Source organism: Zingiber officinale, chromosome 1A (genome assembly GCF_018446385.1).
Source record: "Zingiber officinale cultivar Zhangliang chromosome 1A, Zo_v1.1, whole genome shotgun sequence".
Taxonomy (NCBI): domain Eukaryota; kingdom Viridiplantae; phylum Streptophyta; class Magnoliopsida; order Zingiberales; family Zingiberaceae; genus Zingiber; species Zingiber officinale.
The window spans coordinates 110754274-110780858 of record NC_055987.1 but is presented as its reverse complement, the minus strand read 5'-3'; the positions used below and the strand labels follow the sequence as shown (position 1 = coordinate 110780858).

Genomic DNA, 26585 nt, shown 5'->3' with positions numbered 1-26585 from the left:
TTATGAATTTCGAGTTAGAAGCAAATGCAGAAATGCAGAAATGATGAGGCTGCTGTTGGAATTTGCTAGTATGCCAATTTTCTTGGACCGGATTCTTATTGTAAACTTTGTTTCTGACTTTAAAGAATGCAAGAATAGAAATGGAATCAAGGTCATGGATTGCTGGAAATGAAATTTTAAATGCTGAATCAAACTTCTGAAATTGGATTGCTGGAATAGGAGATGAAACTTTCTTGTTTGTGTGTGCTAGTTTACCAATAAGTACAGGTGTTGTGCTAATTTTTCATATTGCTTCTGTCCGGAACATTAACTGAATTCCAGTGCTATTAATTCTATGCTAGATAATATTTACGTCCAGGTTGAAGTCTTGATTAATGAAGCTGAAGATTCAAGCAACAACTTTTAGATACTGGTGAACTATTGTTGCCAGAATAGAATGCATTTCTTGTGCATCTGTTGATGCTGTTTTGGTCAATCTTGTTTTGAATTGAAATTCCAATCTTTCCAGTGCTTGATGAGAACCTCTTCCAAACAGAAAAATTGAACCTGAAAATGCAGAAATTGTTGAGGTTGAGTGCTACTGCTGCAAAGGAAATCTAAGCTGTGAGTTAGCTGAAATCTGCCTCTTCCTTTTTATGTAAGGTCATGGGAGTACAGTGATATCAGTGAGCTGTTGTGGAGCACAAACAGAAACAGAATTCAGAATCTGAACTTTGATGTGCAGAATTCAGAATTGCGCTTGATGAAACACTAAGTTCTGGCACAAAAGAAAACATTCTGAAGAATGTTTACATGAATGTGTAGTTGCACATCTGATTGGCTCACAACTGTGAAACCTTGATGCTGAAATCTTTAAATGCAGATTACAGAAACCAGAATCAATTTACAAGAAATTGCAGTAAATCAAAGATTCGGAAGCAGAACAGAAAAAGGAAATCTGCAGAAAGAGAATTATTCCTCATGATTCAAGAGTGTTAATACATTGGATTCTATGATGTGTTTCATTGTCCGAGACGGCCAATATTTTAAGTGTGGGGAAGGGAGCTATTTTCCATTAGCTAATGTGAGTTTGTTTTTGAGCTTTCAAGTAATGGAGTGGAAGTGAAAAATCCAGTGAAAACAGAAGAAAAATTTGGAAATTGGCACATCACAAGAGTGTATCAAAAGAGTATCAAGATTCTTTGTTTGCCATCAAATTGAAGGGGAGGTTAACTTGGTCTTTTGAATTGATAAAAACAAATGGTATTTATCTGTTTTCACATCAAAATGGTCAACTCATCAAGTATATTCCCCCAATACTCTAATCTCCTCAATTTTTCATTAAATACTTTTCTTTTGCCTATTTCATTCACTTTCCTTGTTCTTTTTGCTTCCATTTCAATTATTCATGATAAATTCCTTTTGATTCATGTATGCTATGTTTATAGTGGTGGAGAATAAGAAAATAAGCAAGCTTATGGTAGTGAAATGTTGTGAGTTGCATTGAGTGAGGTCCACTTATACACATGTTTGAGTGTGAGAGTTAGAATAGGTAAATCCCTTGTGAGATTGCAACTTGCTTAATTTTTCAATTGGATTGAAACTACCATACCTACTGATTATTGTTTGGATTGTATTCATGATTGTTTGTGATTTTTAGATGATCTTAGTTAAATTCTTTTTACCATTTTTAGGTATTGCTAGAGAAATTTCTATGGAGATGATTTTTAGTTTTCTTTACTTGCAGGAGACGTTCAAGACTAAGTGTGGGGGATTTGATAACCATGATTTCATTGCATTATTTTGATTCATATATGCATGGTTTGATGTTGATTTCATAGGTTAAAATCATGGTTACATCACATTTTGTGCATAGTGTGTATTTTTGGACTTAATTACAAATTATATTATTTTTGGTGTTATTTGATGCTAATATTTTATTCTTATTTTGTAGGCATCAAAGGATCTTGGATTTGGATCTATTGGACCGAAATTGGGCTCAAATCGGAGTTCAAACGAGAAGATCTAGCCATTGAGCATTATGGGTCGTTCATCAAGAATAGGACAGATCTGGACCATCCGTTGAAGATCTGGCCGATCCAACTTAATGGGGAGCAGATCTGAGCCATTGATCAAGATCCAGAAGTTTTGATGCAGATCTGAGTTCATCTAGCAATTGATCCAGCCCGACTTAATCTGGACCGTTTATTGAAGACTAGGCGGATCTGGGCCATCCGGTGATGATCTGATCGATCCGACCTACGGGAGAGTAGATCCAGACCCTAGATCAACATCAATACCTTAGGATCAGATTTTGGATGACTTTTCACCGTTGATTTAGCCCGGAATCATCTCAACCGTCTATTCCAGATCCAGATCCGATTTAAATGAGAAGCTACAGTACCCAGCTTCTTCGTCAACTCCTCCGCGCACGGCGCCGCGTCCCGTGAGATTTCCAGTGGATTCCGACCACTATTCCTTCTCCGATCATCCTCCCGAGCTTCTACCTTGGTGGAAGACTTCTTAGCAGCTCATCCCGATCATCTGGAGCACCGGCGAGTGTTCTCTCCGGCGGAAAATCTGCTCACGGCGACTTCTCTGTTTTCGCCAGATTTGGAGGTGGTCTTCCAAATCTGCGCTCCGATTCCCATCAGTGACGCTTGGAGGTGGTCCGCCGGTGTTATTGAGCTTCATATGATGCCCATCTGCAATCCACGACTTCCATCCAGATTCAGAGAGCTTCGGTAGCAGATTTCCAGCATTTTCGGCATTTTCTTGGGTTCGGGTTGTTTCCAGCGTGTCGGGGGTGGTCCGTCGGCACTTGTGAGCATTCCTCGAATTGATTTGCAGCTTAGAATCTCCACTGAGGTCCGAAATTGGGTGGTTTCGATTTTGGTACTCTTGTGTGACGTCAAGAGTATGAAGTTTGTGAGTTGATTGTGAGAGGATTAGTTTTTATTTCATTCTAGTTCTTTTTCTTACTGTTCAACAGCTTAGAATAGATTTATTTTAATGGTTGTTATGTTTTAGCAAGTAGTTTAGCATTCCTTTACTTAATTGAAGCTTAGTTTAAGTCTTCTTTGAAGCTTATTTAATTGATAAGTTGTAGGTTTCAAATTAGGGTTTAAATCATGCTTTAGATTAGATTTATTTCTGTCTTGTAATTTCATATGTAGTTTAAGTGTGGCGATGATTAAATTATAATGTAAGGTGACAATGCATTATGGTTTGATTGTTGGCACACATAGTTAGGTTTCACTATTGCTTTAGATTAATTTTCTTTATTGCTATGCATTACTTTTGTTAGATTTAAATTCAAGTTAAACTCCCCAATTTCATATTAAAAACCCCAAAAATAGGAATAAAACACAATCCTAGATTACATTCTACCGTTGGTTCCTCGAGAGATCGATCCTGGGCTCGTTACTACAACGTTATTGCAAAATTAAGGGGTTCAGTGAAATATACATTTGTACAATTTGATTAGCGGATGTGACAGAGTCGGCTTACCAGTGTTGCACCAACCTTGAGCAAAAACCGATTCTAAAAAAGAATTAGAATATAGCTATAAAGCTAAATTCTAATTGACTCTGAAAATCTGAAACTACCACGAAAAATTATTTTGAATGGTGGTTGCACCAATTCAAAACGACCCCGCTCTGATACCAATTGTTGGATCGAGACAGGCTAGAGGGGGGTGAATAGCGCTCGTGGCTATTTCGTTGGATTCGTAAAACTATCGGAGTTAAAACACGCAGCGGAATAAAGAAACAATCACAGAGACACAGGGGATTTTACTTCATTCGGAGCCTAGATCGACTCCTTCTCGAAGGCCCGCGATCCTTGATCGCTTACCGTGGGCAACAACTAATAGCTCGAATAGAATTACAAGTGAAGTACAATAATCAATAAGAAATAATTAAATTATACCGACGACAATATGAAAAACTGAAGATTCGGAGCTTCGAGTCGTCGGGGGGTCGTCGCAGCACTTCGGGATCGTGTCGTTAGCAGTTAGTGGCAGAAGGATTGCTTGGAGTGAGTTATTCTGAGCTGCTGGTCGAAACCCTCATTTATACTGTGTTCAAGGCGCCTTCAAACTCTCTCAAGGTGCCTCCAGTCCGGCGAGTCACACGCGTGGATCAGCACAGACCTGGTCGAACTCTATCTGGTTCAAGGCGCCTTCAGCCTCTCCAAGGCGCCTTCCACCTTCGGTCTAAGGCGCCTTGAGCTTCATTCAAGGCGCCTCCAGTCTGCTGCGCTGGCTTTTCCTGGCTCGCACCCGAGCCGCCCCAAGCTCCATGGAGGCGCCTCGGACACTGTTCATCTGAGGTTAACTTGTGCTCCTTTGGTCCTGTAAAAGTGTTAGTCCCAAATACATACCCTGCAAAACAAAGTTAGCACAAAACAATAGTAAATATGATAAGAGAATATTATGATAGTCTCCGGACTGTCCGGGTCTGACTTCGGATTTCCTATCGGAAACCTTAAGTCGACCCGACGCCTACTGTTCCCTCAACGGGGAACGCACCCTCACCTACTCCACTCAGGAGATTTACCTGATGCCAGTGCGATCCTCCAGATCGACTGGACTTTTGCTCGGCGCTCGATGCTTCTGGAATTTTTGCTGGACTTCCGCTTCCCGGCTGGTCCAGTCTTTCACTTGGTTCGCGACACCAGGACTTTCCACCTAGGGTTACCCACCCCCCCTAGGACTTTTGCCTGAAGCACTCGACCCACCAAGACTTTCCACATAGGGTTACCACCCCCTATGACCTAGGGTTACCACCCCCTAGGGTTTTTACCTTGCCTAACCACAGTTAGGTCTTTTCCTGAAACACTTAACAGACTTGTTAGATCACAACACACCTTAACTTTAAATCCTTTGCCATTATCAAAACTCAGGTTTGATCGTCGGATGTTTCCCGCACCAACAGGTACAACCCTAAACCTAGGGTTTCCCATCCCGAGTACATTTCTCTCACATTCGGACCCTCACGACTCACTTGACTCTTCTTCGCAGCTTTGACCTCTTGCCTTCAAACCTATTTCCTTTGGCTCTCGTCCCTCGGATGCATTCAAGCCCGCGGCTCGTTCCCAATGTCATCCTTCGCGTATGCCTCGAAGTCGCTTCCCTCGGCCCTTATCCTCGCTGCCTTGTCCACGGTCCCTCAGATGCATACAAGCCCGTGGCTCGTCCCCAATGCCATCATTCACCGAATCCGAAGCCATCAACCTGAGTCACATGTGTATCCTGCAGTCCTGCACAACTCAAGTACACATATCAAATAACGAGGGTAATCCTAACTAAAACCCTTTGCCCAAACACCAAAACACATGGTCGCACGAACCATTGGGATTGCTCCAACAATCTCCCTCTTTTTGGTGTTTGGCAATACGTTTAAGTTAGGGAAAACAAATAGCAAATAAACATGCTAAAAACAATGGACTTACGATGCCAAGGCTACACACTTGGACTTATACCGCCGAATGGACTTATGTTGCCAAGGCTACACACTTGGACTTACACCGCCGAAACAATGCATCATGCATTCGAACCTATCCCAAGGCTCCCCCTACACCTAAGCTCCCCAATTAGCTAGGATTTTCCCACAGGGAATTTTAAGAACCTATCACAAGGCTCCCCCTGTGCAAAGACATTTAAGGTTTTCCCAACTAAACCTTACTTCTCCCCCTTTGCCTAACATCCAAAAAGTTCTCCAACAATATCCCAATTGTTGGAAACTTATCATCCAAACTGACCCAAACTCATGTATTTATCCCCCATGGATCCTATACATTTAAACGAGTTGAAACGATCACGAATAGCACTGAAAAACAATATCAGGCTGGTATCAGTCGACTGCCCCTGAGTGCCAGTCGACTGCCCCCTTCGACAGAACCTTACAGAAGCATTCTGTAGTCGAAATCTACTGTTACCAATCGACTGGTCTCGAAACCAATCGACTGCCCTCATAAAAATGAGCTTAGAGAGACATTCTGTGCTCAAAAATACTGTTACTAGTCGACTGGTATCTATACCAGCCGACTAGTACTCTATTTCTGAAAAAATCATCCTTTTCAAGTCAACTTCAGAAATGCACCAGAAATTCCCTAGACCTTCAAAAATCCCCAAATTTTATGGAGAGGTCTATTGTACCCTTATCTAGTTGGGAAAAATACATTACAAAATATATCTATCACCAAACCCAAGATTGACACAAAATCTAAAACTAGTTAAATGGTTCAATTAAACCTTGACCTAAAGTCCTAGTTTTGGCTTCCTCTTGATGTATTTGCCCATACCAACCCACAATGCATCCCTAGCATTGGTTTATATGGCATCTGTACATCCAAAATCAATTATCATGTTATATGACCCCCAAATGTCATATTTCTTGCATGAAACACAAACCATGTGTACCAAATCCCTAGGTTTAAGACTCAAGTCCGTCTCCAAACCATTTGGCACACTCCATGGCTCCTCTAGACTCCCAAGTAGTACCCACCTGAGATCCATTGGCCATGGGTCCTAATTTGACTCTTTGAGCTCCCCCTAGAGCCCTTAGCCTTAGTCACCTCCCTAAGTAACTCATCCACAATCGCTAGGCCACATCGGAGCACCTCCGGTGACACTTGGCCTACAAACCTAACCTTCTTAACCTTGGATACCTTGTCCTTGGTTAATTTCTTCTTACCATTAAATGGCTTTCCCTTGCCATTTCTTGACTTCTCCTTGCTATAGTCATATGCAACCCTTGTATAAGACTTTCCCTTAGCATTGGAGACACTAGATTGGTATTCCAAACCCGATCTATCATTGTTGGGTGTTTGGCTACCCAACACCATACCTAAACCCTTAGATCCAACATTGAATCTTTCTAGAGTTTTCTCCAACTTATCAAGCTTTGCCTTCAAAGCTTGATTTTCCCTTTCTAGGTTCCTAACCCTAGAATCAACATGTCTACCATGGACATTCCTAGACCTACCCTTTCTAGGCATGTGTCTCCCTTTTTGGGATTAATGCCTTGGGTTTCCTTAGGTCTACCATTTCTAAATTTATCATGAATAGATACCTTAGGGTTATGATCTACAATTACCCTATACCTATCATGATATTTAAATCCAAAATTTTACATGGGTAAATAATAAGAATTATTCCTAGCATGCATGGAGGAATTTAAATTTGACTTCAAATTTAAACTAGGGTTTACCTTACCCTTTACCTTTGGTGCTCCCCCTTGACTCAAGCCTCCATTCTTCCTCCACTTCTTTTCCCACATCTTCAAATGTGCCAATTTCTTGAGCTCTCCCTTCCTTGGGCATTTGGTGTGGTAGTGACCCATTTCTCCACATGTGAAGCATCTAATGTGCTTTTTCTCCTTCTTCTTCCTACAACTCAAATTAGATTCAAAATGAATTGAATTGAGTTTAGGAGATATCTCTTTCTTACCCATAGGACATCTACTCTTGTAGTGTCCCTTTTCATTGCAACCGAAGCAAATTATGTTGTTCTTTGACTTCACTTCGGTGGAGGTGCTTGTTATGTTGACTTCCAAGACTTCTTCTTCTTCACTGGTCTTGGATTCTTCTTCAATTCTTGAGGATGTATATGATGCCTCATCTTCCATCTCCTCCTCAGATGTTGAGCGTGACTCAACTAACGTTTGCTCCACCTACTCTTCTTGAGCTACTAAGCCCATCTCCTTGGGCTCCACATCCGATTGGTCCTTCTTCTCCTTTTGGACCACTTCGTCACTTTCTTCGGATTTTTCTTCTTCTTCTTGTGTAGGCACTACAACAAAATCCCTCATAGACATCAGTGGAACAACAACAGTTTTAAGGAAAAACCGATGTCTTTGAGTATTTTACACCAGTTTTTCCAAAAACCGATGTCTATGAGCGCTGAATTTCGCTCATAGACATCGGTTTTTTAGCCGATGTCTATGAGCGCCTTTTTTTCGTTAATAGACACCGATTTTAACAGCGGTTTTTAAAACCCGGTGTCTATGATAAATAAAATAATTTAATTTTTCCACCCATACTTAGCCAAAATTTACAACACTTCCCTCCAAACTTAAACCTATATCGCGATGTCCTTCCCCTTGCTAGATTGACGCCCCCTTCCTCTCCGATCAAGATCAACACACGACTCCCTTGTGAGGTCTGTGGAAAACGACCACATCCATATCCTCTTTCCCCTTCTCTTCTCCTCTCCCTTCCGTCCTTGCCCTCTCGCGGGTTGCTCCATCTCTTAGGGTTTCTTCTCCTCATGCTTTCTGGTTTCTGGTTTCTCCGTCTTTTCCTCATGCTTCCTGGTGCTTAGGGTTTCTGCTCCTTCGTCGTCTGCACATTTTGCACCTCGCCTAGGGATCTTTCCAATGACGACGTCCTCGACCGCTTCCGCTCTCATTCTCGCCATCATCCTTCTGCTTGTCGCCCCTTTGTCACCTGGGAACTGCGCATTGACTGGAGAAGGAAACGCTCTCTTCTTCTCTTTCGGTGGGTCGAGGAAAAATCGGAGCTTCGCCACGGAGTTTGCCCTCTATGGCGATGTTGAGATGAATAGCTCGGACGTGAGGGTGACGTGTGCGGCGAACGAGAGCTCTGAGCTTATGATTTACTGGAAACCAGTCAGATTCTTCGGCACCAAGCCCGAGTTCTCTTCTTCCTTCTCGTTCTCTGTTTCGCCTAGCAATGGCGGAGACCTAGCTTTCTTTTTATCTCCGGTCAACGTTCCCTTGGAACCGGCGAATGGTGACTGGTCTAGGTTATCGACCAGTGTCGTTGGAGTGAAGTTCGTGACGGAAGCAAGCCTCATCGAAGTCGATGTTGGCGGAGAACTTTTGACAAAAAGCAGTAATCTTTCCGATGATGGTTTGCTTCTCATCCTCAGTAGAGGAGAAAAATTGCATTCTTGTATTTGTCAACAGATGCTTGTGGAGTCCTGAAAGTTCTATTCTTGGTATGCCGAAGCAAAAAAAACAAAGTTGGAATATTTTGATCAAGTTCATCAAACTAAAATTCTTGTTATTCTTCTATGATACTAATAGGTGTTGCATTTTCAAAGCATCTAGTGCAGATCTATGCTTTTAATCTAAATGAAGAATTACGACAACATTTGGAGGTCAGTTAATAGTTATGGTGTTTGGCAACCATATATATGATGATGATGATAGCATCTTGTTCTGCAGATTGATGCTCATATAGGCAGTGTTAATGACATTGCCTTTTCCTATCCCAAGAAGACTCTCTCGATCATCACTTGCGGCGATGACAAGGCAATTAAAGTGAGTAAAACCATGTGGTTGATCAGTCAGAAGATTGTACAAGAAGAATTGTATGTTCTTAACAGGTTCCGTTGCATGATGAATAGGTGTGGGATGCTTCAACTGGATAGAAACAGTATACATTTGAAGGCCATGAAGCCCCTGTTTATTCTGTTTGTCCTCACTTCAACGGGTCTATCCATGTATGTATTTGCTCTGCTACATACTGTTTCTATTCAATTTAGTTTATTTCTAGTGTTTCATTATTTCTATCTGTGAAGTTTTTCTTCTCAACTTCAACTGATGGTAAAATCAAAGCATGGAGCTATGAGGGTTTGAGATCTAGAGTTGCCTATGAAGCTCTTGGCCACTGGTGCACAACAATGGCATATAGTGCAGATGGAACAAGGCTTTTTTCATGTGGAACAAGTAAAGATGGGGATTCACATTTAGTTGAGTGGAATGAGACTGGAACTATTAAGCAGACATACAATGGCTTTAGAAAACACTCATTGGGAGTTGTTCAATTAGACACAACTCGGAAACGCTTCTTGGTTGCAGGGGATGAATTCCATATTAAGTTTTGGGATATGGATAACACTGATATACTGACTACTACTGATGCAAATGGAGGACTTCCTGTTAGTAGCTTAATCTACGTTAGCTTTTCTTGTATATTTCTTGCAGTTCAAACTTTGAGTTTGTATGCAACTCTTATTTCTCCATGCCAGACATTTCCTCAACTGAGATTCCAGAAAGATGGTTCATTACTTGCTATTACGACTAGTGATATTGGAATTAAAATCCTGGCAAATGCTGATGGACAACGGGTTTTAAGGATGCTTGAGGTTTCACGTAGTGTTTCTAAACAATCTAATTCCAATGTGAAGGTAATATTCAGCAACTACTCAAAGTGAATATTGTGTTTACAAAAGTTTATATGACATGAGCAAAATCTGTAACAGTAAACTCGATTCTTTGAGCCAGTGATCGCATCGATGCTCTTGGTCGTCTCTTGTAATCTGCTCCTCCTTTCCTTTACTCTTTTTGTTCTCCTTTCCCATCAATGTTTCTGAATTAGATAATGTACCAAACTCTATGAACTTTCTGCTGAACAATGTTTCTTTGGCAATGGGATGACTCGGTGCTACACAACACTGTATTCGTGGCGTTACCAGGTTTTAGTGTCAGCAAGTTTCCCAAATAACTTGATTTTCATGTCGGTGGTGTTGTCGGAGATTTGATTGTTTTTTCCTGCTGTTTTGGTTAATGGCTGTGTTTCTGTATCTCAAATTTGGGTACATATTTACTTTGCTGACATTTCAAAATTGATTTTCTTCACTTGTTTGTATTGCTTAAAACTTGAGTTGATTAGATGAGTAATCTTGACCCCTTAGGTAATGTCCTAAGGGTGCGTTTGATTTAAGTTATCATGCATAATCTTGGTTATAGGGAATAAAACATAACTCAATGTTGTTTTGTTCAATCTTTGAAATACTCATGGGAGAAAAATTTAGGAGAAAAATTTTGGGAAATTTTTTTTGTTAACCTCGGAATCATGTAAAACCTCACATTTCCAAGGTAATTCCGGGTTATATCCCCATTTGCTGATGTGGCAGACATGCTCAATTACGGAATCACTCATTACTTGAACCACACATGATTAAATAACAGAACCTTAGGTAGATCATTAAGGTTATCAACAATAACCTTCAACCAAATATGCCCTAAATGATTTTTGCAATTGTTGGTGTATATAAGGCTTATTGAATATATTTTTGTTGAGCTGATTCTTTAAGGCTGGCAACTCGAACTATTAACACTAACCCAGTTTTTCTCAAATAATTTCAGGACACGAATTTTGCGCCTTATGGCTTCTGAGCTAAATCTGGATATACGAAGTGATGGGTATGTTAGAGTTGCTGACCTATTAAAGTTGAATTTATCAACATTTGCGAATGTTCCATTGAGGTCACACTCACTTGATGAAATTAGGGAGGTGAGTTTCTTAAACTTTTTTCAGATAGTTATCCTAGTCATGGTTACTAAGTTGCATGGCATTGAACTTCTGATATCAGAATTTTGCACTGAGTTTGTGTTCATTGTATACTTGCAAAAATCCTCTCTAGATTTTATTGATTCCCATTCTTGTGTCTTATACAAAGTGAAGATCTGATATTTTGATTGCATTGACTTGATCATCTCCATTTTGTATCCTACGACCACATATTTTTATTTATGTAGAACCACTTTTTTTGAATTTTTGAACTCTGAAAGAAAAGGAATGCATCTAGTGTATGAAACTTAAATTGCATTTCAGTATATTAAACAAATCAAATTGACAATCTGTTGCCTTATCGTGCTCATAGTTACAATATAATACATCTCTAGTATTTTCTACTTTTAATGATGACATGAAAGTTTTCATGTCAATCTTTGTGCAAGTCACTCTCATGTCTTCCTTGAATGCCCCCATTGTCAGTCTAATGTTGGCCTAACTAAAGGTCTTGAAAGAATTTAGTCTAGGTTTGAGTCTCAAGGACTAGCGTACTGCACTTTTCATTGAAATTAGTTGAACTATGATTTGTAGAACATGATGCAAATTTCAGGAACCTGATTGTCTGGGAACTTAATCACAATAGGTTTTCATCTAATTGTAGCCATGCAACTTAATTTGATTTATTGTAATTATGGGAAGAGTTCTATTAAAACTTGGTTTGACAAAGGCAAATAGCTATCTATAACAGTAAACTCGATTATTTGTGTTGGGTTAGTTCTTTCTGTTGACCAGAATATCACTTAGTATTAGTCACTTTGTTAAGATTAAGAGAATTATACTTTTCAAGTAACATTTATTTTTTCTTTGTCATCTATTACCAACATATTTTTTGTTTTTATAACTTTTGTCAAAATGAGTAATTTAACATTTTTTGGGTATTGATTTTGTTTTCTTTATGTGCTTATTTCTTAATAATTTTTCTCATTGACCAAGAAGTTTTTGAACATGTTATTTTACTTTACATTATTCCTATTTCTTTCATTAGATGTTGAGATTGTGGAAATTTCCTATGCAGCGTCTTTCAGATATTTTGAAGGTAAATGGATGTATTCAGGAACTCCAACTAAACAGTTCTGGTATTGGAGATGAGGTTGTTTAATTTTACTTGTTGCAAGTTCCGGTTGTTTGTTTCTTGAGGAAGAAAATGATTCTTGATTCTGGTAAAGTCTGAATGCTAAATATGTTATGTAGGGTGCAAGGGTTATTGTAGATATGCTGAAAGAAAATCAAACTTTTGGTGTACTGGAACTTAACAATAATATGATTGAATATTCTGTATGACCTTATTCTTGGGCAATCTTTCATGTTTTTTTATGAAATTCCTAGATCTTTTACACTTTGTTTCTGGTGTCCTTACTCCTTACACCTTATTTCCATGTGAAATTTTATAGGGTTTTGCAAGTCTTGCTGGAGCACTAGTTGAGAATAAGGCAATTCGATCTATACATCTCAAGCTAATAAGACTTACACACACTTAGATTTTCTATCCATGTAGTTCTTTCTTGCAGATTTAATTTCTTCATCAGATCTGTTGGCTTTCCAGTATTTATTGATTGTACTACTTCTCAGCAATTATGTAAAACTATATTTCTTCTTGTTTAGGAAAAATAACACTTCTAGATATTGGCAACAATGAGATTGGTCCCAAAGGCGCCTTTAGCATCGCTGAGTTTGTTAAGAAAACTAAGTCCTTGCTACGGCTGAATCTTTACATGAATGACATTGGCGATGCGGTGTGGTTATTGACTATTGTTGCTTTATGCTCTGTTGCTTCACTTCTGAAACATAAATTATCATCTAAGGTGCATATATATATCTCATTGGAAATCATATAAATGAATTGATGTTACTCATCTTTATTGCTGCTGAGGAATTTATTTACTTTCCATGTACTCTTAGTGATAAAAGTGAATTTATTATTTGCAAACTAAAAGTGAATTTATTTACTTTTCATGTACTCTTAGTGGTAAACAGTTATGCCATTTGGGCCGACTACTAATGAATTGAATTTGAAAGATTAAATTGTTGTTTATGTAGTTAGATTAAAATTTTTGGTTTGGATTATATTAAGTTCCCAGGAATGATAGATCTATCACTATATGATGTGGTTGAGATAAATGATGAATGTTTTTCTTTTTAAGCATTCTAATTAGTCATCTTGTTACCTGGTGCTCTTACTACTTTTTCAATTATGATTTTTAGTCTTGGTTTACTAATATATTATTTATGTGTTTTTACAGTTTACAAATCTCAAGTACTCCAGAGTTGAAATTGATGAAGTGCAGTTCGAGTGGGCTGAATGCATGCTAGATTACATTTGAAGTGCGGTTCTACCTTGATGTGTTATTAAAAGAATGTTCTACCTTGATTTTGATATCTATTAGCTAGCTTTTGATGTAAAAAGAATGTTTGGGTATTTTATGGATATTGTTGTAAGAAGATTATTTATATAATTTGTGAACATTTGTGTATTTTATGGATATTGTTGAATGAAGAATATTTGTATAATTTGTGAATATTTGTGTATTTTTTTTTATTATTGTCGGTTTTTCATTATTTTGGAAATCAAATTTGTGCTGTTAAAAAATATACATATTACATCGGTTTTCCACCACTACAAAACCGGTGTTATTAACTAATATTACATCGGTCATTTACCGCTGCCAAAACTGGTGTTATTAACATACAATATTACATCGGTTTTACACCGTTGATGAAACGGTGTCGTTAAGTGATACTACACCGGTTAATAACCGATTCGAAGACCGGTGTCGTTAAGTGATACTACACCGGTTTTAACCCGATGTCTAAAATGGCACACTTTTAACATCGACTTCATAGACATCGGTCGAAAATGAAATAGACACCGGTGGAAAACCGATGTCTATGAAGGTTTTTGTTGTAGTGAGGCAAAAATTCCTCCCATGGAAATTTCTTCATTTTGCTCCATAATTCATGGGCATTCTCATATTTACCTACACGACTCACAACATCATTAGGCAACATATCAATTAAAATTGATATTACCTTTGAATTTGCCTTTGATCGTGTGGTTTGCTCCTCCGTCCAATGTCGTGATCAGAGCTTCTTTCCTTTCTTGTCCTTCGGGACTTCAAACGGCTCTTTGACCACCATCATGATGCCCCAATCCGTGTTGAAGAAGACCTCCATCTTCATTATCCAATATGTGATGTCCCATAAGCCTCCGCCTTAAAACTTTGGCGGTTCAATCAAGTCGGTCATATTTTGCTTCATTGGCGGTTAGTCCAATGAAGAGAGGTCTCGCTCTGATACCACTTGTTGGAGGATCTTGCGGCCGGCTAGAAGGGGGGTTGAATGGACGACACCCCCAAATACTCGCTTCCTACGTATTTGTTAGCACAGCGGAATACAAACAATACAAATACGAAAGCTAAGAAAGGAAACGCAAACCGCTAACACGTTCATTTATGTGGTTCGGAGATAACTTGCTCCTACTCCACTGCTGTCCGTAAGGTGGACGATCCTTCAATCCGTCGGTGGATTAGTCCCCGAAAACTCCAGCTGGCACAATCCTCCTTGTCGGTGGAGAAACCTCGCCATAACTCGATCAAGAACACTTGGATTGCTAGAGCACTAGATGACAAATAATTAGCATTTAACCAAGTCTAATTTCGTCAACTTTGGCTGGTCATCCCAAGCTCTATTATATAGAGCTTGAGAAATCAGCAAGGCTGATTTGCCCGTTACTAGTCGACTGGTCCTTACACCAGTCGATTGGTGCCAGCCCAACGGTACTCCAACGGCTCTCTACCAATCGACTGGTCCTTGCACCAGTCGACTGGTGCCTAGCCGTTCAGGCACAGAAGCTCTCTGTGCTCACCACCAGTCGACTGGTCCCAGTACCAGTCGACTGGTACAACCCTAAACCTAGGGTTTCCCATCCCGAGTACATTTCTCTCGCACTCGGACCCTCACGACTCACTTGACTCTTCTTCGCAGCTTTGACCTCTTGCCTTCAAGCCTACTTCCTTTGGCTCTCGTCCCTCGGATGCATTCAAGCCCACGGCTCGTCCCCAATGTCATCCTTCGCGTATGCCTCGAAGTCGCTTCCCTCGGCCCTTATCCTCGTTGCCTTGTCCACGGTCCCTCGGATGCATACAAGTCCGTGGCTCATCCCCAATGCCATCCTTCACCGGACCCGAAGCCATCAACCTGAGTCACATGTGTATCCTGCAGTCCTGCACAACTCAAGTACGCATATCAAATAACGAGGGTAATCCTAACTTAAACCCTTTGCCCAAACACCAAAACACATGGTCGTATGGACCATTGGGATTGCTCCAACAATTGCTTGCGCAGCCGATCAGCCTATCGTCCATCCTAGACCACCTAGTCTGAGTGTTCGAACCACCAGGGTGCCGAACAAACTCTTCGTCATAGTGGATCACTCTTCGGGTCCATGTCAGTAACGGTCCGGCACCTTGCAGAAGGTTCAGGCTCCTGTACATTAAAAATTCTATCTTTCAGTCATTGCGAAGTTGTTGCATGGAGATAAACTTTGCCACGTTGGAGGTGCATGCCCGGATCACCATCCAGGCGTCTAGAGTCCTTTACGTCAGCAGCGGATAAGTTTGACCAGAGCACTATAAATAGAGTCCTGGTTCACTTGGTTTAGCAACAAACACTTGTATTTCTTTTTCGATTTTTGTTTTGGTATTCGTACTCTAGTTCCCTTATATAAGAACAAGGGAGACATATAAAATTGTGCAAACTATAGGGGTATTAAACTAATGAGTCATACTATGAAACTTTGGGAAAAAGTAATAGAAAAAAGATTAAGGAAGGAGACCACAGTGATAGAAAATCAATTTGGGTTCATGCCTGGAAGGTCGACAATAGAAGCTATACATCTCCTTAGACAATTAATTGAAAAATATCGAGAGCAAAAACAAGATCTACACATGGTATTCATTGACTTAGAAAAAGCTTATGATAGAGTCCCAAGAGAAATTATATGGAGAATTTTAGAAAAGAGAGGTGTTAGCGTAACATATATTGAACTAATTAAGGATATGTATGAGGATGTAACGACTAGAGTAAAGACTTCAGGCGGAGTAACTGAAGCATTTCCAATAAAGATAGGGTTACATCAAGGATCAGCCCTAAGTCCCTATCTTTTTACACTAATTATGGACGAACTCACTGCGCACATTCAAGACACAGTACCGTGGTGCATGTTGTTTGCAGATGATATTATTTTGGTAGATGAGACACGTGAAGGAGTAAATGCTAAGCTAGAATCTTGGAGGGAAATACTAGAAGAGAAAGGTTTTAAGCTTAGTAGATTAAAGACAGAATATATGGAATTTAAATTTAGCAATATTAGAAGTAATGAAACAATTGTTAAGATAGGAGAGGACAAGTTGCCCGGAACCGAGAGATTTAAATATTTAGGATCATCTTTACAAAATGATGGAGGGATTGAGAGAGACGTCTTACATAGAATACAAGCAGGATGGGTGAAATGGAGGGGAGCGTCGGGTGTTTTATGTGATCGTAAAGTACCTCTTAAAGTTAAAGGTAAGTTCTATAAAACCGATGTTAGACCTGCTATGTTATATGGAGCTGAATGTTGGGCTATGACTCGAGCACATGAGCATAAGATGAGAGTTGCAGAGATGAGGATGTTAAGGTGGATGTGTGGACATACGAAGATGGATAAAATAAGGAATGAGAGCATTAGAGAGAAAGTCGGAGTTGCATCTATTGAGGACAAACTTCGAGAGACACGTTTAAGATAGTACGGACATGTACTTAGACGATCAATAAATGCTCCAGTTAGGCGATGTGAAACTATGATAAACATGCATATCAAACAAGGAAGAGGAAGACAAAAAAAGACTTGGTTAGTAACAATAAAACAAGATAAAATTTATTTAAATATAGATGATGATATAATAGGAGATAGAGCTCAATGGCGTAAATGGATTCATACAGCCGACCCCACCTAGTGGGAAAATGCTTGGTTGTTGTTGTTGTTGTTGTTGTTGTTGTTGTTGTTGTTGTGTTTTGGTATTCGTACTTCAACTTCTTTAAGAGGCTTCTCCTCCTACATCAAAGGAGAATTTTTCTTGTATTTTCAATGTCTTGGTTTAATAACCTCCCCAGTTGTAACCAAGTAAAATCCGGTAGCCTCTTTTGTTTTTATGCAATTTATTTCTGATTTTCTAACAAGTGTTTTTAATTAAAGTTGAAAGTCATAAGAAATATATATTTGTAATTTCAAATAATTTATCCACCTCTTACCGGCCACACGAGACCAACATGTGTTGCCTCTAAGTTCACCTAATTGTCATTCGTCTCAAAGTCAGTAAACTAATAATATACTCCATAGCATGCACAACTCTACTCTAAATCAAGAACATTTTACTCTATAAATAACTTGTCATGTAATTGACCTCGACCTCTTCGTCTTCCAACTTGACTCGGAGTTACTATCCTACTTTTTGATTTTTTTTTTTTTAATCAAAAAGGTGTTTACTCCACTAGCACTATGTAAAATGATACAATTATCCTCATGTATACTGTTTGACATTATTATCTCTTACAACATACATTAAATTTTAAATTGGTCGGACATGTTATAGGAACTATAAAATTATAACGATCACAAATATTGTAATAGCTATAATTTCATAATTGTTATAAAATCGTAACTGTTATAATATTTGTAATAGCTACAATTTTATAACTCCTACAATAAGCTCGACTTATTTATGATTCAAAGTGTGTCACATGAGATAATGATACAGAACATAGGGACAGATCTAGGAATTAAAAATGAACTGGGCTTTGAGTATGGGACGGATTGAATTTTAAGTGTTAAAGGAAAGGATTATCAAAATAAAATGAAAAAAAATGGGAAAGAACAAACTAATTTTAAATAAGTTTAAAATATCTATATAATTCTTTTTAGGATTGGTTTAGAGTCTGGGACAACTCTAGCGTAAGTCAGTCTATGATTTCATAGCTAATCTGTATTTTATCGAACATTGAAATTGTACTATAATAAGTAAAAACCTATGTATTTTAATACAAATGATTAATTTGACCAATTAAATCTTTCTTATTCAAAAAATTATTTTTAATAAATTTAATTGAGATTGACGTATAATGTAAAATGTAACTTAAAATTTATGAGATTATATGATTATATGAAAAGATTAATTTATTTATATATTACGATTTTTAAATAGAAAAATTTCTATTTATATAGTAAAAAATACAATTAAAAAGAGGAAAAGAAATCTGAAAGTATTTTGAATTTTAAAATATAAATAATAATTACATAATATACCTTACAATATGCAACGAAAATAAAAATAATAATATAAAATTAATTAATGTGAGACCTTGCGACCACATAGTGCAAGATATTTCAAGATGTCACGTGTCTCTCAAGACGTAGCGTAGATAGTGCGCGCATGATATTTTTAGCGTAATGGTTAAGAGTTGATTCTTTGTAACTGATGATTTAAAATTTATCCTATCATACATCTAACGTCTGTATATTAGTATTTATCTCTATGAAATACCAAGGTCGTTAAGAGAGCACAACTATTTTTTCTTTTTTCAGAAGGTCCCACACAATTGAACACATGGTAATAAATGCTAGGTTTTTAGGGCAGTGATTTAATGAAGCATGGTTTTTTGGACTGAACCTCCGCATTGATCCATCTATACTTGAAGGAGCACAGATCTTCTAAGAGCATCCATAGTGGTTAGAACCCACTGTGAGCTCCTTCGTTACCATGTCTGCGCCACATCAAAAGTTAAAAACCTCATACCTCTTTCCACTATCAAAAAACCTCTCAACAACTTCTTCATGGATCCCACACTTTTCATTATATATATTTCATTATCTCTTCTTCATATTTACATTTTATATAATTAAATTTTAATAAGATTTAAAATCATAAATTACTAATATAAAATAACTTTCATAATTAAAAAATTACATAAATATCACAATACATATATCGCAATTAATAAATTATTTTTCCACTAATTACAATTATAGCGTGCCCAGATATACTCAACTAAGTCGACTCGAAGTTGATGATGTAGTTGATTATCACGTAGCTCGTAATTTCTGCGGATGTATGCTTGGAATTTTTGAGTGGAGCCTTGAAATATTTGTACTTGAGAATCTCCTTCATCGTCCGACCAATTGACAACTACATCTCCCTCATTCTCAATAATCATGTTGTACAAAATAATACAAGTATACATGATGTCCTTCAAATTATCCTTGTACCAAAATCATTCTGGACCTTTTATCATTGCCCATCGTGATTAAAGCATCCCAAATGCCCTCTTGACATCCTTTCTCACGGCCTCCTGTCGTTCCTTAAATATTCTTCTTTTGGGATCCTGGGGACATGGAAAGCTCTTGACGAAAGTAACCTATTCTGGATAGATCCCATCGGTCAGATAGTATCCTTTTGTATATTGTATATTATTAATTGTAAAATTAACCTCGGGTGCATTCACTTGTAAGACGTCGTTGAATAACGGTGATTCGTTAAGCACATTGATATCATTGCGTGACCCTGCAATCCCAAAAAAGGCATGCTATATCCACAAGTCCGAAGATGCAACGACTTCGAGCACAATTGTTGGGATGCCATAATCTCCTCGAGTAAACTGGCCTTTCCAAGCGACGGGGCAATTTTTCCATTGCCAATGCATACAATCAAGACTGCCCAACATGCCAGGGAAACCATGTCTCTGCTCATGCATTTCAAGTAAGTGTTGGATATCAGCAGCATTAGGTCTTCTTAAATATTGGGTCCCGGACACTTCAATTACACATCGGCAAAAGTTGAATAAACATTGGATGGCAGTTGTTTCGTCAATTCGTAGACACTCATCATAATGATCAGCAGGGACTCCATACGCCAATTGACGAATAGTCGCTGTGCATTTCTGAAGTGGTGACAAACCTTTTTTCCCCGCTGCATCGACCTTCCATTGAAAATATTCGGAATGATTTTTCACGGCATCAACTATACGAAAGAATAACTCTTTTTTCATTCGAAATCGACGTCGAAATATGTCATCAGGATATACTGGATCATCAGAAAAGTAATCATTGAAAAGACGAGCATGTCCAACTTCACGATCCCGATTCAAATACCTTCTCCTCTGTGTTCTACCGGAAGAACTTTGAGCTCTTTGACGTACAGTTTGTCACTGCTCTTATAGTTGGAGCATTCTTCGTTCATCTATATCCTCCGCATCTTCCGCCAATTCGTTTCTCCAGAATTCCTGGAGCATAGATCGATCTGAATTTTGAGTCATTTGAAATAAATCAAGATATTTTTGTGGTTGAAAAATATAGAGAGTTGAGGAAAGAAATCGAAAGCAAAGATAACAAGGAGATGAATGAAAAATATGAAATCGATCATCTATTTATAAAAAAAAATAAATTTAAAAAATAAAGTTAACCGTTTAACAACGGCTAAAATAGTCGTTGTTCAACGGCATAGTATACCAAATCTATTACTGTGACCATTGTTTTTTTTTAATTATTAAAAAAAATTAATATAAAAAAAAAATAAAAAGCACGACGAAGCTAAGCGGCTCCGTAACTACGGACCGCTTCGTCGTGTGAGGTGAAAAACCTCCCTCCCACTATGGGAGGGAGGTTTCTCCCTCATGACACGTCCGCAGTGGGAGCTCCCACTATGGATGCCCTAAATCGCAAAATGTGATTCAGAGAATGGACCAGTTCACTCAAAGGTAGGAATTTATGGACCTTACCTGTTATACATATGTGATTTATGGAATTCCACCTATAAACGACACTTGATTCAGGAGCAGACCAAGGGTCGCAGTCTAAAGGATCCCGGTCGCAGTCTAAAGGATCCCGTCTGATAATTGAAGACGGTTGCATCATAATTTCATAAGGGAATCAGATGAGATCATGAAACGACTTTTTTGATAAATAATCCAAAAAAAAAATGCATCCCTTGATAATTTTAATAAAAAAGGACCTTTTTATAAAACTATTATTGGCCTTTAAAATTTTAATTGTATGCAAAGTTTTAATTTGGGTTGTGATATATCTTTACTAATTAAAACTATAACGTAATCTAGATAATATAATTTCTATTATATTGTTTTAATCAGGAACATATTTCTCTTTGTGCCAAAACAATATTTATTTCTTTTTATTTATCATTACAATTAGCCTTAATCTAATGATTTTTAATTTTGGTAATTATGAATTAAAATGGCCCAAAATAACAAATACACCAATCCAAGTGATACGATAAATATAAAGAAATAATATTTTCATAATTCGAAGAGTAGCCAATATTAATAAGGATAAATTATTTAAAACTTTGCATACCATTGAAATTCTCTGCGTTATGTGCTGTATTTTGCCGTTTCTCTACCAAGTTAACTAATACTCAACTTGTATCGAAATCTTAATTAATTATTTCATGCATAAGATTACATTAATGACTTGTCAAGTAAATACCACAAAAACCTAATAAATCAATTTTATATTACTCTATATATAGAACAATATATGAGGTTAATTGCATCTTTCAATATAATTATAGACTAATCATCGATCGATTAATTATGTTAATTCCTCTCTTTCAACACGATAAGGCTAGAGCGATGGCCATTTTGAAGAAGCAGATTGTGGTGCTGCCACTGCTCGCTTTCCTCCTCTTGAACGCGTCTTCCCCGGCGGCGGCGTTGTCTCCGGCCGGAGCCACCTGGTACGGCGCCCCCGACGGACCGGGAAGCACTGGTAATTATATATTTAATATGGATTGATCTGTACGTACGTACTTTATGTTATTGTAGAAATACGGTTTATGGAGATGGTATATCGTTCTGATCAGGCGGCGCGTGTGGATACGCTGACGGCGTCGTTAAAGCTCCGCTGTCGTCCATGATAACGGCCGGCGGCCCTTCGCTGTTCAAGGGCGGCAGAGGGTGCGGCGCGTGCTACCAAGTCCTGTGCAACTCCAACGCCGCCTGCTCCGGCATGCCGGTGACGGTCGTGGTCACGGACCAGTGCCCCGGCGGGATTTGCGTGACCGACCCCGTCCATTTTGACCTCAGCGGCGCCGCCTTCGGGGCCATGGCAAAACCCGGCCAAGCTGACCAGCTGCGGAATGCCGGAAGACTGGCAGTCGAATACACCAGGTTAATTAATTGATTAAAATATTTTCTTAATCAATAGAAAATTAATTATTTGAGTGGATTTATTAATTGGCCAATTTTTTAAACATCATATTTCTTTTGTCAAAATTATTATATTATAAAATAGTTAATATAACATTAAAATAAGTTATTTTTAATTTCAATTTATCAAAAGTATTATATATAGGATAGATTATATAAATTTAATGAAAATCATTTTACTATAATAACATTAAAATTTAAATAATTTTGATAGTAAAAAGAAATTTATTATATTTATATATATATATATAATACTTTTTAATAATACTTTTGATTTTTTTTAAAAAATATTTTTATTAATTTTGATAATTAATATTTTTACCGTTACATCAAGACTCTCCTTCTAGTAGTGCATAGTTACAAAAATATAATCTCTTGTGGTTTAGGATAAAGCTATACACATAAATCTAATATCATCTAAATCTTTCGTCTATTAATTTGTGTTGGCTGTTATGTATGCAGAGTATCGTGCAGTTACCGGGGCTTCAACGTGGCCTTCAGGGTGGATGCCGGGTCGAACGTTGACTACCTCGCTGTCATCATCGAGAACGTGAACGGGGACGGCGAACTCGCAGCGGTGGAGCTGATGGAGGGATCGTCAGGGACGTGGACGGCAATGCAGCCGTCTTGGGGAGCGCAGTGGAAGTTGAATGCCGGGCGAGCGTTACAGCCACCGTTCTCTTTCCAGCTGACGTCAGGGGAGTCGAAGAAGATTCTTGTCGCCCACAACGTCATTCCCGTCGGTTGGACGCCGGGTAACACTTATAATTCCATGGTCAACTACTAGCCAGGGATTTGATTCAGTTGCAAGGTTTTTTATTATTGAAAAAATAAGAGTGCGCAAGGAAATTGAAAATTAATTATAAATTGAATATTTGTGATTCAGGTTCCTTGTCTGTAAGTCCAGTCGATCTTTGCTTTGTTGTAACAGATTTGCAAAAAATATCAAATCTATAAAATTACTTCCTTTATCTGTCTATTGATCTCTAAAATTACAATATCGATAGTGTTCCATGTCCGAAAATTCATTAGATAGAATACATTTTTAATATCAGGTAAACAAGGATTTACACTCTGGTCGTAATATTCTTTTGGAGGTAAACAACTTCTATTTCACATATAGTCTGATACGATGAATAATGGAGGCCCCGATCTTGGAGTTTGGTTGATGCGACCTTCAAAGTCAAGGAGGGGCCAACACTTTGGACTAGCGAGGTTACATGTCTCAGTCGAGTGGTCTAGCCGATCGAATCTCTAGTCTGATCGGATCCCAAATCTCACAGGATTGACAAAACTTCGAGTAATTTTAGTATCATTCAGAGCCGAGTCCTCTTGGTCACTCAGAAATAACACAGTCACGTGTCTCGACCGAGTGGTCTTGTCAATCGGACCTACAGTCTGATCGTACATGCTAGGCACACAATCTGATCAAGCTCTTTGGGCGAGTGGAGAGGCCGAGTCCTTGAGAGGGTCATCATTCTTTAGCCAACCCGACTCTATCCGCGTGCGAGGTTTGATCCAATGACAAAGGGGACTCAGTCGACCCACTAGGAAAGCATATTAAAGGCCCATCAACATAATGACCTAATATTCTTTTTTGTCATCTTGTGTAACTGTTGTCAAAGAATCAAGAGAATATTCCTTGGGCAATCCATACGATGGAAACTTCTACCCTGCAAAGGGCAGAAGCGGTGGGCCTATTTTTGGAAAGGTGTCAAAATTGCATAATGTTCGGCCTTTTTTAGAAATACATCGATATTCGTGCATAGATAAACATTGACACTATATAAGGGATCTCCTCTTAAAGATACAGGTATGCAAGATTACGCACTTAGAGTCCATTGTTCCTTTCTACTATTCACTGCATTCCTTTTCCCCTCGATAGCATGATTGACTTGAGCGTTGGATTATCTGCGCTGCAGACCCTTCCCTAGTCCGGTTATTGATGTTTTCTTCCCTCTATGTTCTTTTTGACATGCAGGATCGTTCGGCGCCCTCTGCTTCCAACTCATAGCCTTATCACGGCCAACATCGAAATCACCTACCCAACACACCATTTTCCTCGATTTCAGACATGATCAAATTTAGCGTCATCTGTGAAAATTTTGCTTGGATCTAAAACACGAAGATGGAAGAGACTAGAAAATTCACTACAGTTACTTCGTCACAATTAGACTTGGAGCTGCTAATAATCTATCGAGCTTAGAAGTTGGTGCAACAACTAGTGGCGGATCCCGACAAAAAAACAAAGGGGTGCTCAAAGAAGGAAGCCCGAACTCATCTTCCTCCTCGTCATCCCTCAAACTGTAGCTAAAAGAAAAACATCAAAATAATGTACAATGGAGGGATATCCGTAGGTGACACATTGAACTGACTAATGCTTAATCTGGCATCAGCGGTGAAGCTCACAACACCAGCAAAGTAACCAATAATACTATCCAATTTCAGTTATCATAAATATGTTAAGTGTGATGATCACTTTGACTAGGAGGGTGTAAAAGTATCCCCTTTTTTCTCGACAATAACATGAGAACAATGCATGGAAGTTTACTTACATTAATAGTGCCAAAAGTTCCCTTTTATAAGAGAGAATACTTTTCCCCCTTAACAATGGAATGTGTGTTATCCGACTCATAAAATTAATATTCTCCCATTTGTTTACATAAAATTTTCAGTCATTATCTCACAAAAGAATAAAATAAAACAAATTTCACAATATGTCATCCTAGAAATACTCAAAATCATGATACACCAAGTCGTTGGGATTGCCTTTGTTCCTAGTGTTCCCACCTGGAAGTCCACTCTTAGCGCTTTTCTTCTCTTTGCTCCAAAACTGACTAAAGTTGATCGAGTCAGGAACGTGTGGAGGCGTAATTCTCCGCACCAAAGCCCAATTGATCCCCTCAGAAAACGAATGTTGCTTGATCTTTGTCGTCCCTTTGAGGTACGTGATCCTCCTCTTCGGATCCTTCACCAGCAGTCCCTGTATCAAATCCTGAGCAACCAAGCTCACCAGTAGCGTCTCCAGGAAACTTAGCGGTTGTCCGACCACGTTGTGAAGAGTGGCCCTGTTATCAGACCTCTTGAACGACATCGCCGCATGCAGCAGCTCATACAGGAAGATGCCGAAGGTCCACCAGTCCACTGCGCTGCCATGCCCCTGGCCGCGGATGATCTCTGGAGCAAAGGAGGTGCTCAAGCACACCCCCGCGCCCCCCGGATCCGCCACTGGCAACAGCAACAAGCAGCAACTAGGTGTCCTTTGTCGAACGACCTGGCTGTATCGATGACAGGCCTTCACATCGAGTGAGGGATCCGAGTGGAAGGGCCGACTATGTTTCAATCGATTCCTCCACCACTGGCAAGCTTCATGCAAGTGCTTGCTTGCGCAGCAGATCAACCTATCGTCCATCTCGGACCACCTAGTCTGAGTGTTCGAACCACCAGGGTGCCGAACAAACTCTTCGTCATAGTGGATCATGTTGGAAGATCTTGCGGCCGGCTAGAAGGGGGGTTGAATGGACGGTGCCCCCAAATACTCGCTTCCTACGTATTTGTTTGCACAGCGGAATACAAACAATACAAATATGAAAGCTAAGAAAGGAAACGCAAACCGCTAACACGTTCGTTTACGTGGTTCAGAGATAACTTGCTCCTACTCCACGGCTGTCCGTAAGGTGGACGATCCCTCAATCCGTCGGTGGATTAGTCCTCGGAAACTCCGGCTAGCACAATCCTCCTTGTCGGTGGAGAAACCTCACCATAACTCGATCAAGAACACTTGGATTGCTAGAGCACTAGATGACTACTAATTAGGTTTTAACCAAATCTAATTTCATCAACTTTGGTCGGCCATCCCAAGCTCTATTATATAGAGCTTGTGAAATCAGCAAGGCTGATTTTCCCATTACCAGTCGACTGGTCCTTGCACCAGTTGACTGGTGCCAGTCCAACGGTACTCCAACGACTCTCTGCCAGTTGACTGGTCCTTGCACCAGTCGACTGGTGCCTAGCCGCAGAAGCTC

At 39.0% G+C, this 26585-nt stretch overlaps 3 protein-coding genes across 3 annotated transcripts; 1 reads left to right on the top strand and 2 right to left on the bottom strand.

The window, feature by feature from the left end:
* Positions 1 to 19923: 19923 nt before the first annotated feature.
* Positions 19924 to 20576, bottom strand: LOC122001538. The gene is made up of 2 exons (XM_042556335.1): positions 20489 to 20576; positions 19924 to 20420 (listed from the first exon to the last, which is right to left on the bottom strand). The coding sequence occupies exons 1-2, from the start codon at positions 20574 to 20576 to the stop codon at positions 19924 to 19926; spliced, it is 585 nt and encodes a 194-aa protein (XP_042412269.1).
* Positions 20577 to 21984: 1408 nt separating this feature from the next.
* On the top strand, positions 21985 to 23347 carry LOC122001531 (putative expansin-B14). The gene is made up of 3 exons (XM_042556322.1): positions 21985 to 22120; positions 22215 to 22521; positions 23023 to 23347. The coding sequence occupies exons 1-3, from the start codon at positions 21985 to 21987 to the stop codon at positions 23345 to 23347; spliced, it is 768 nt and encodes a 255-aa protein (XP_042412256.1).
* Positions 23348 to 25285: 1938 nt separating this feature from the next.
* On the bottom strand, positions 25286 to 25972 carry LOC122001522 (serine/threonine-protein kinase AGC1-7-like). The gene has a single exon (XM_042556312.1). It carries the CDS (start codon positions 25970 to 25972, stop codon positions 25286 to 25288), a length of 687 nt encoding a protein of 228 aa, XP_042412246.1.
* Positions 25973 to 26585: the final 613 nt, after the last annotated feature.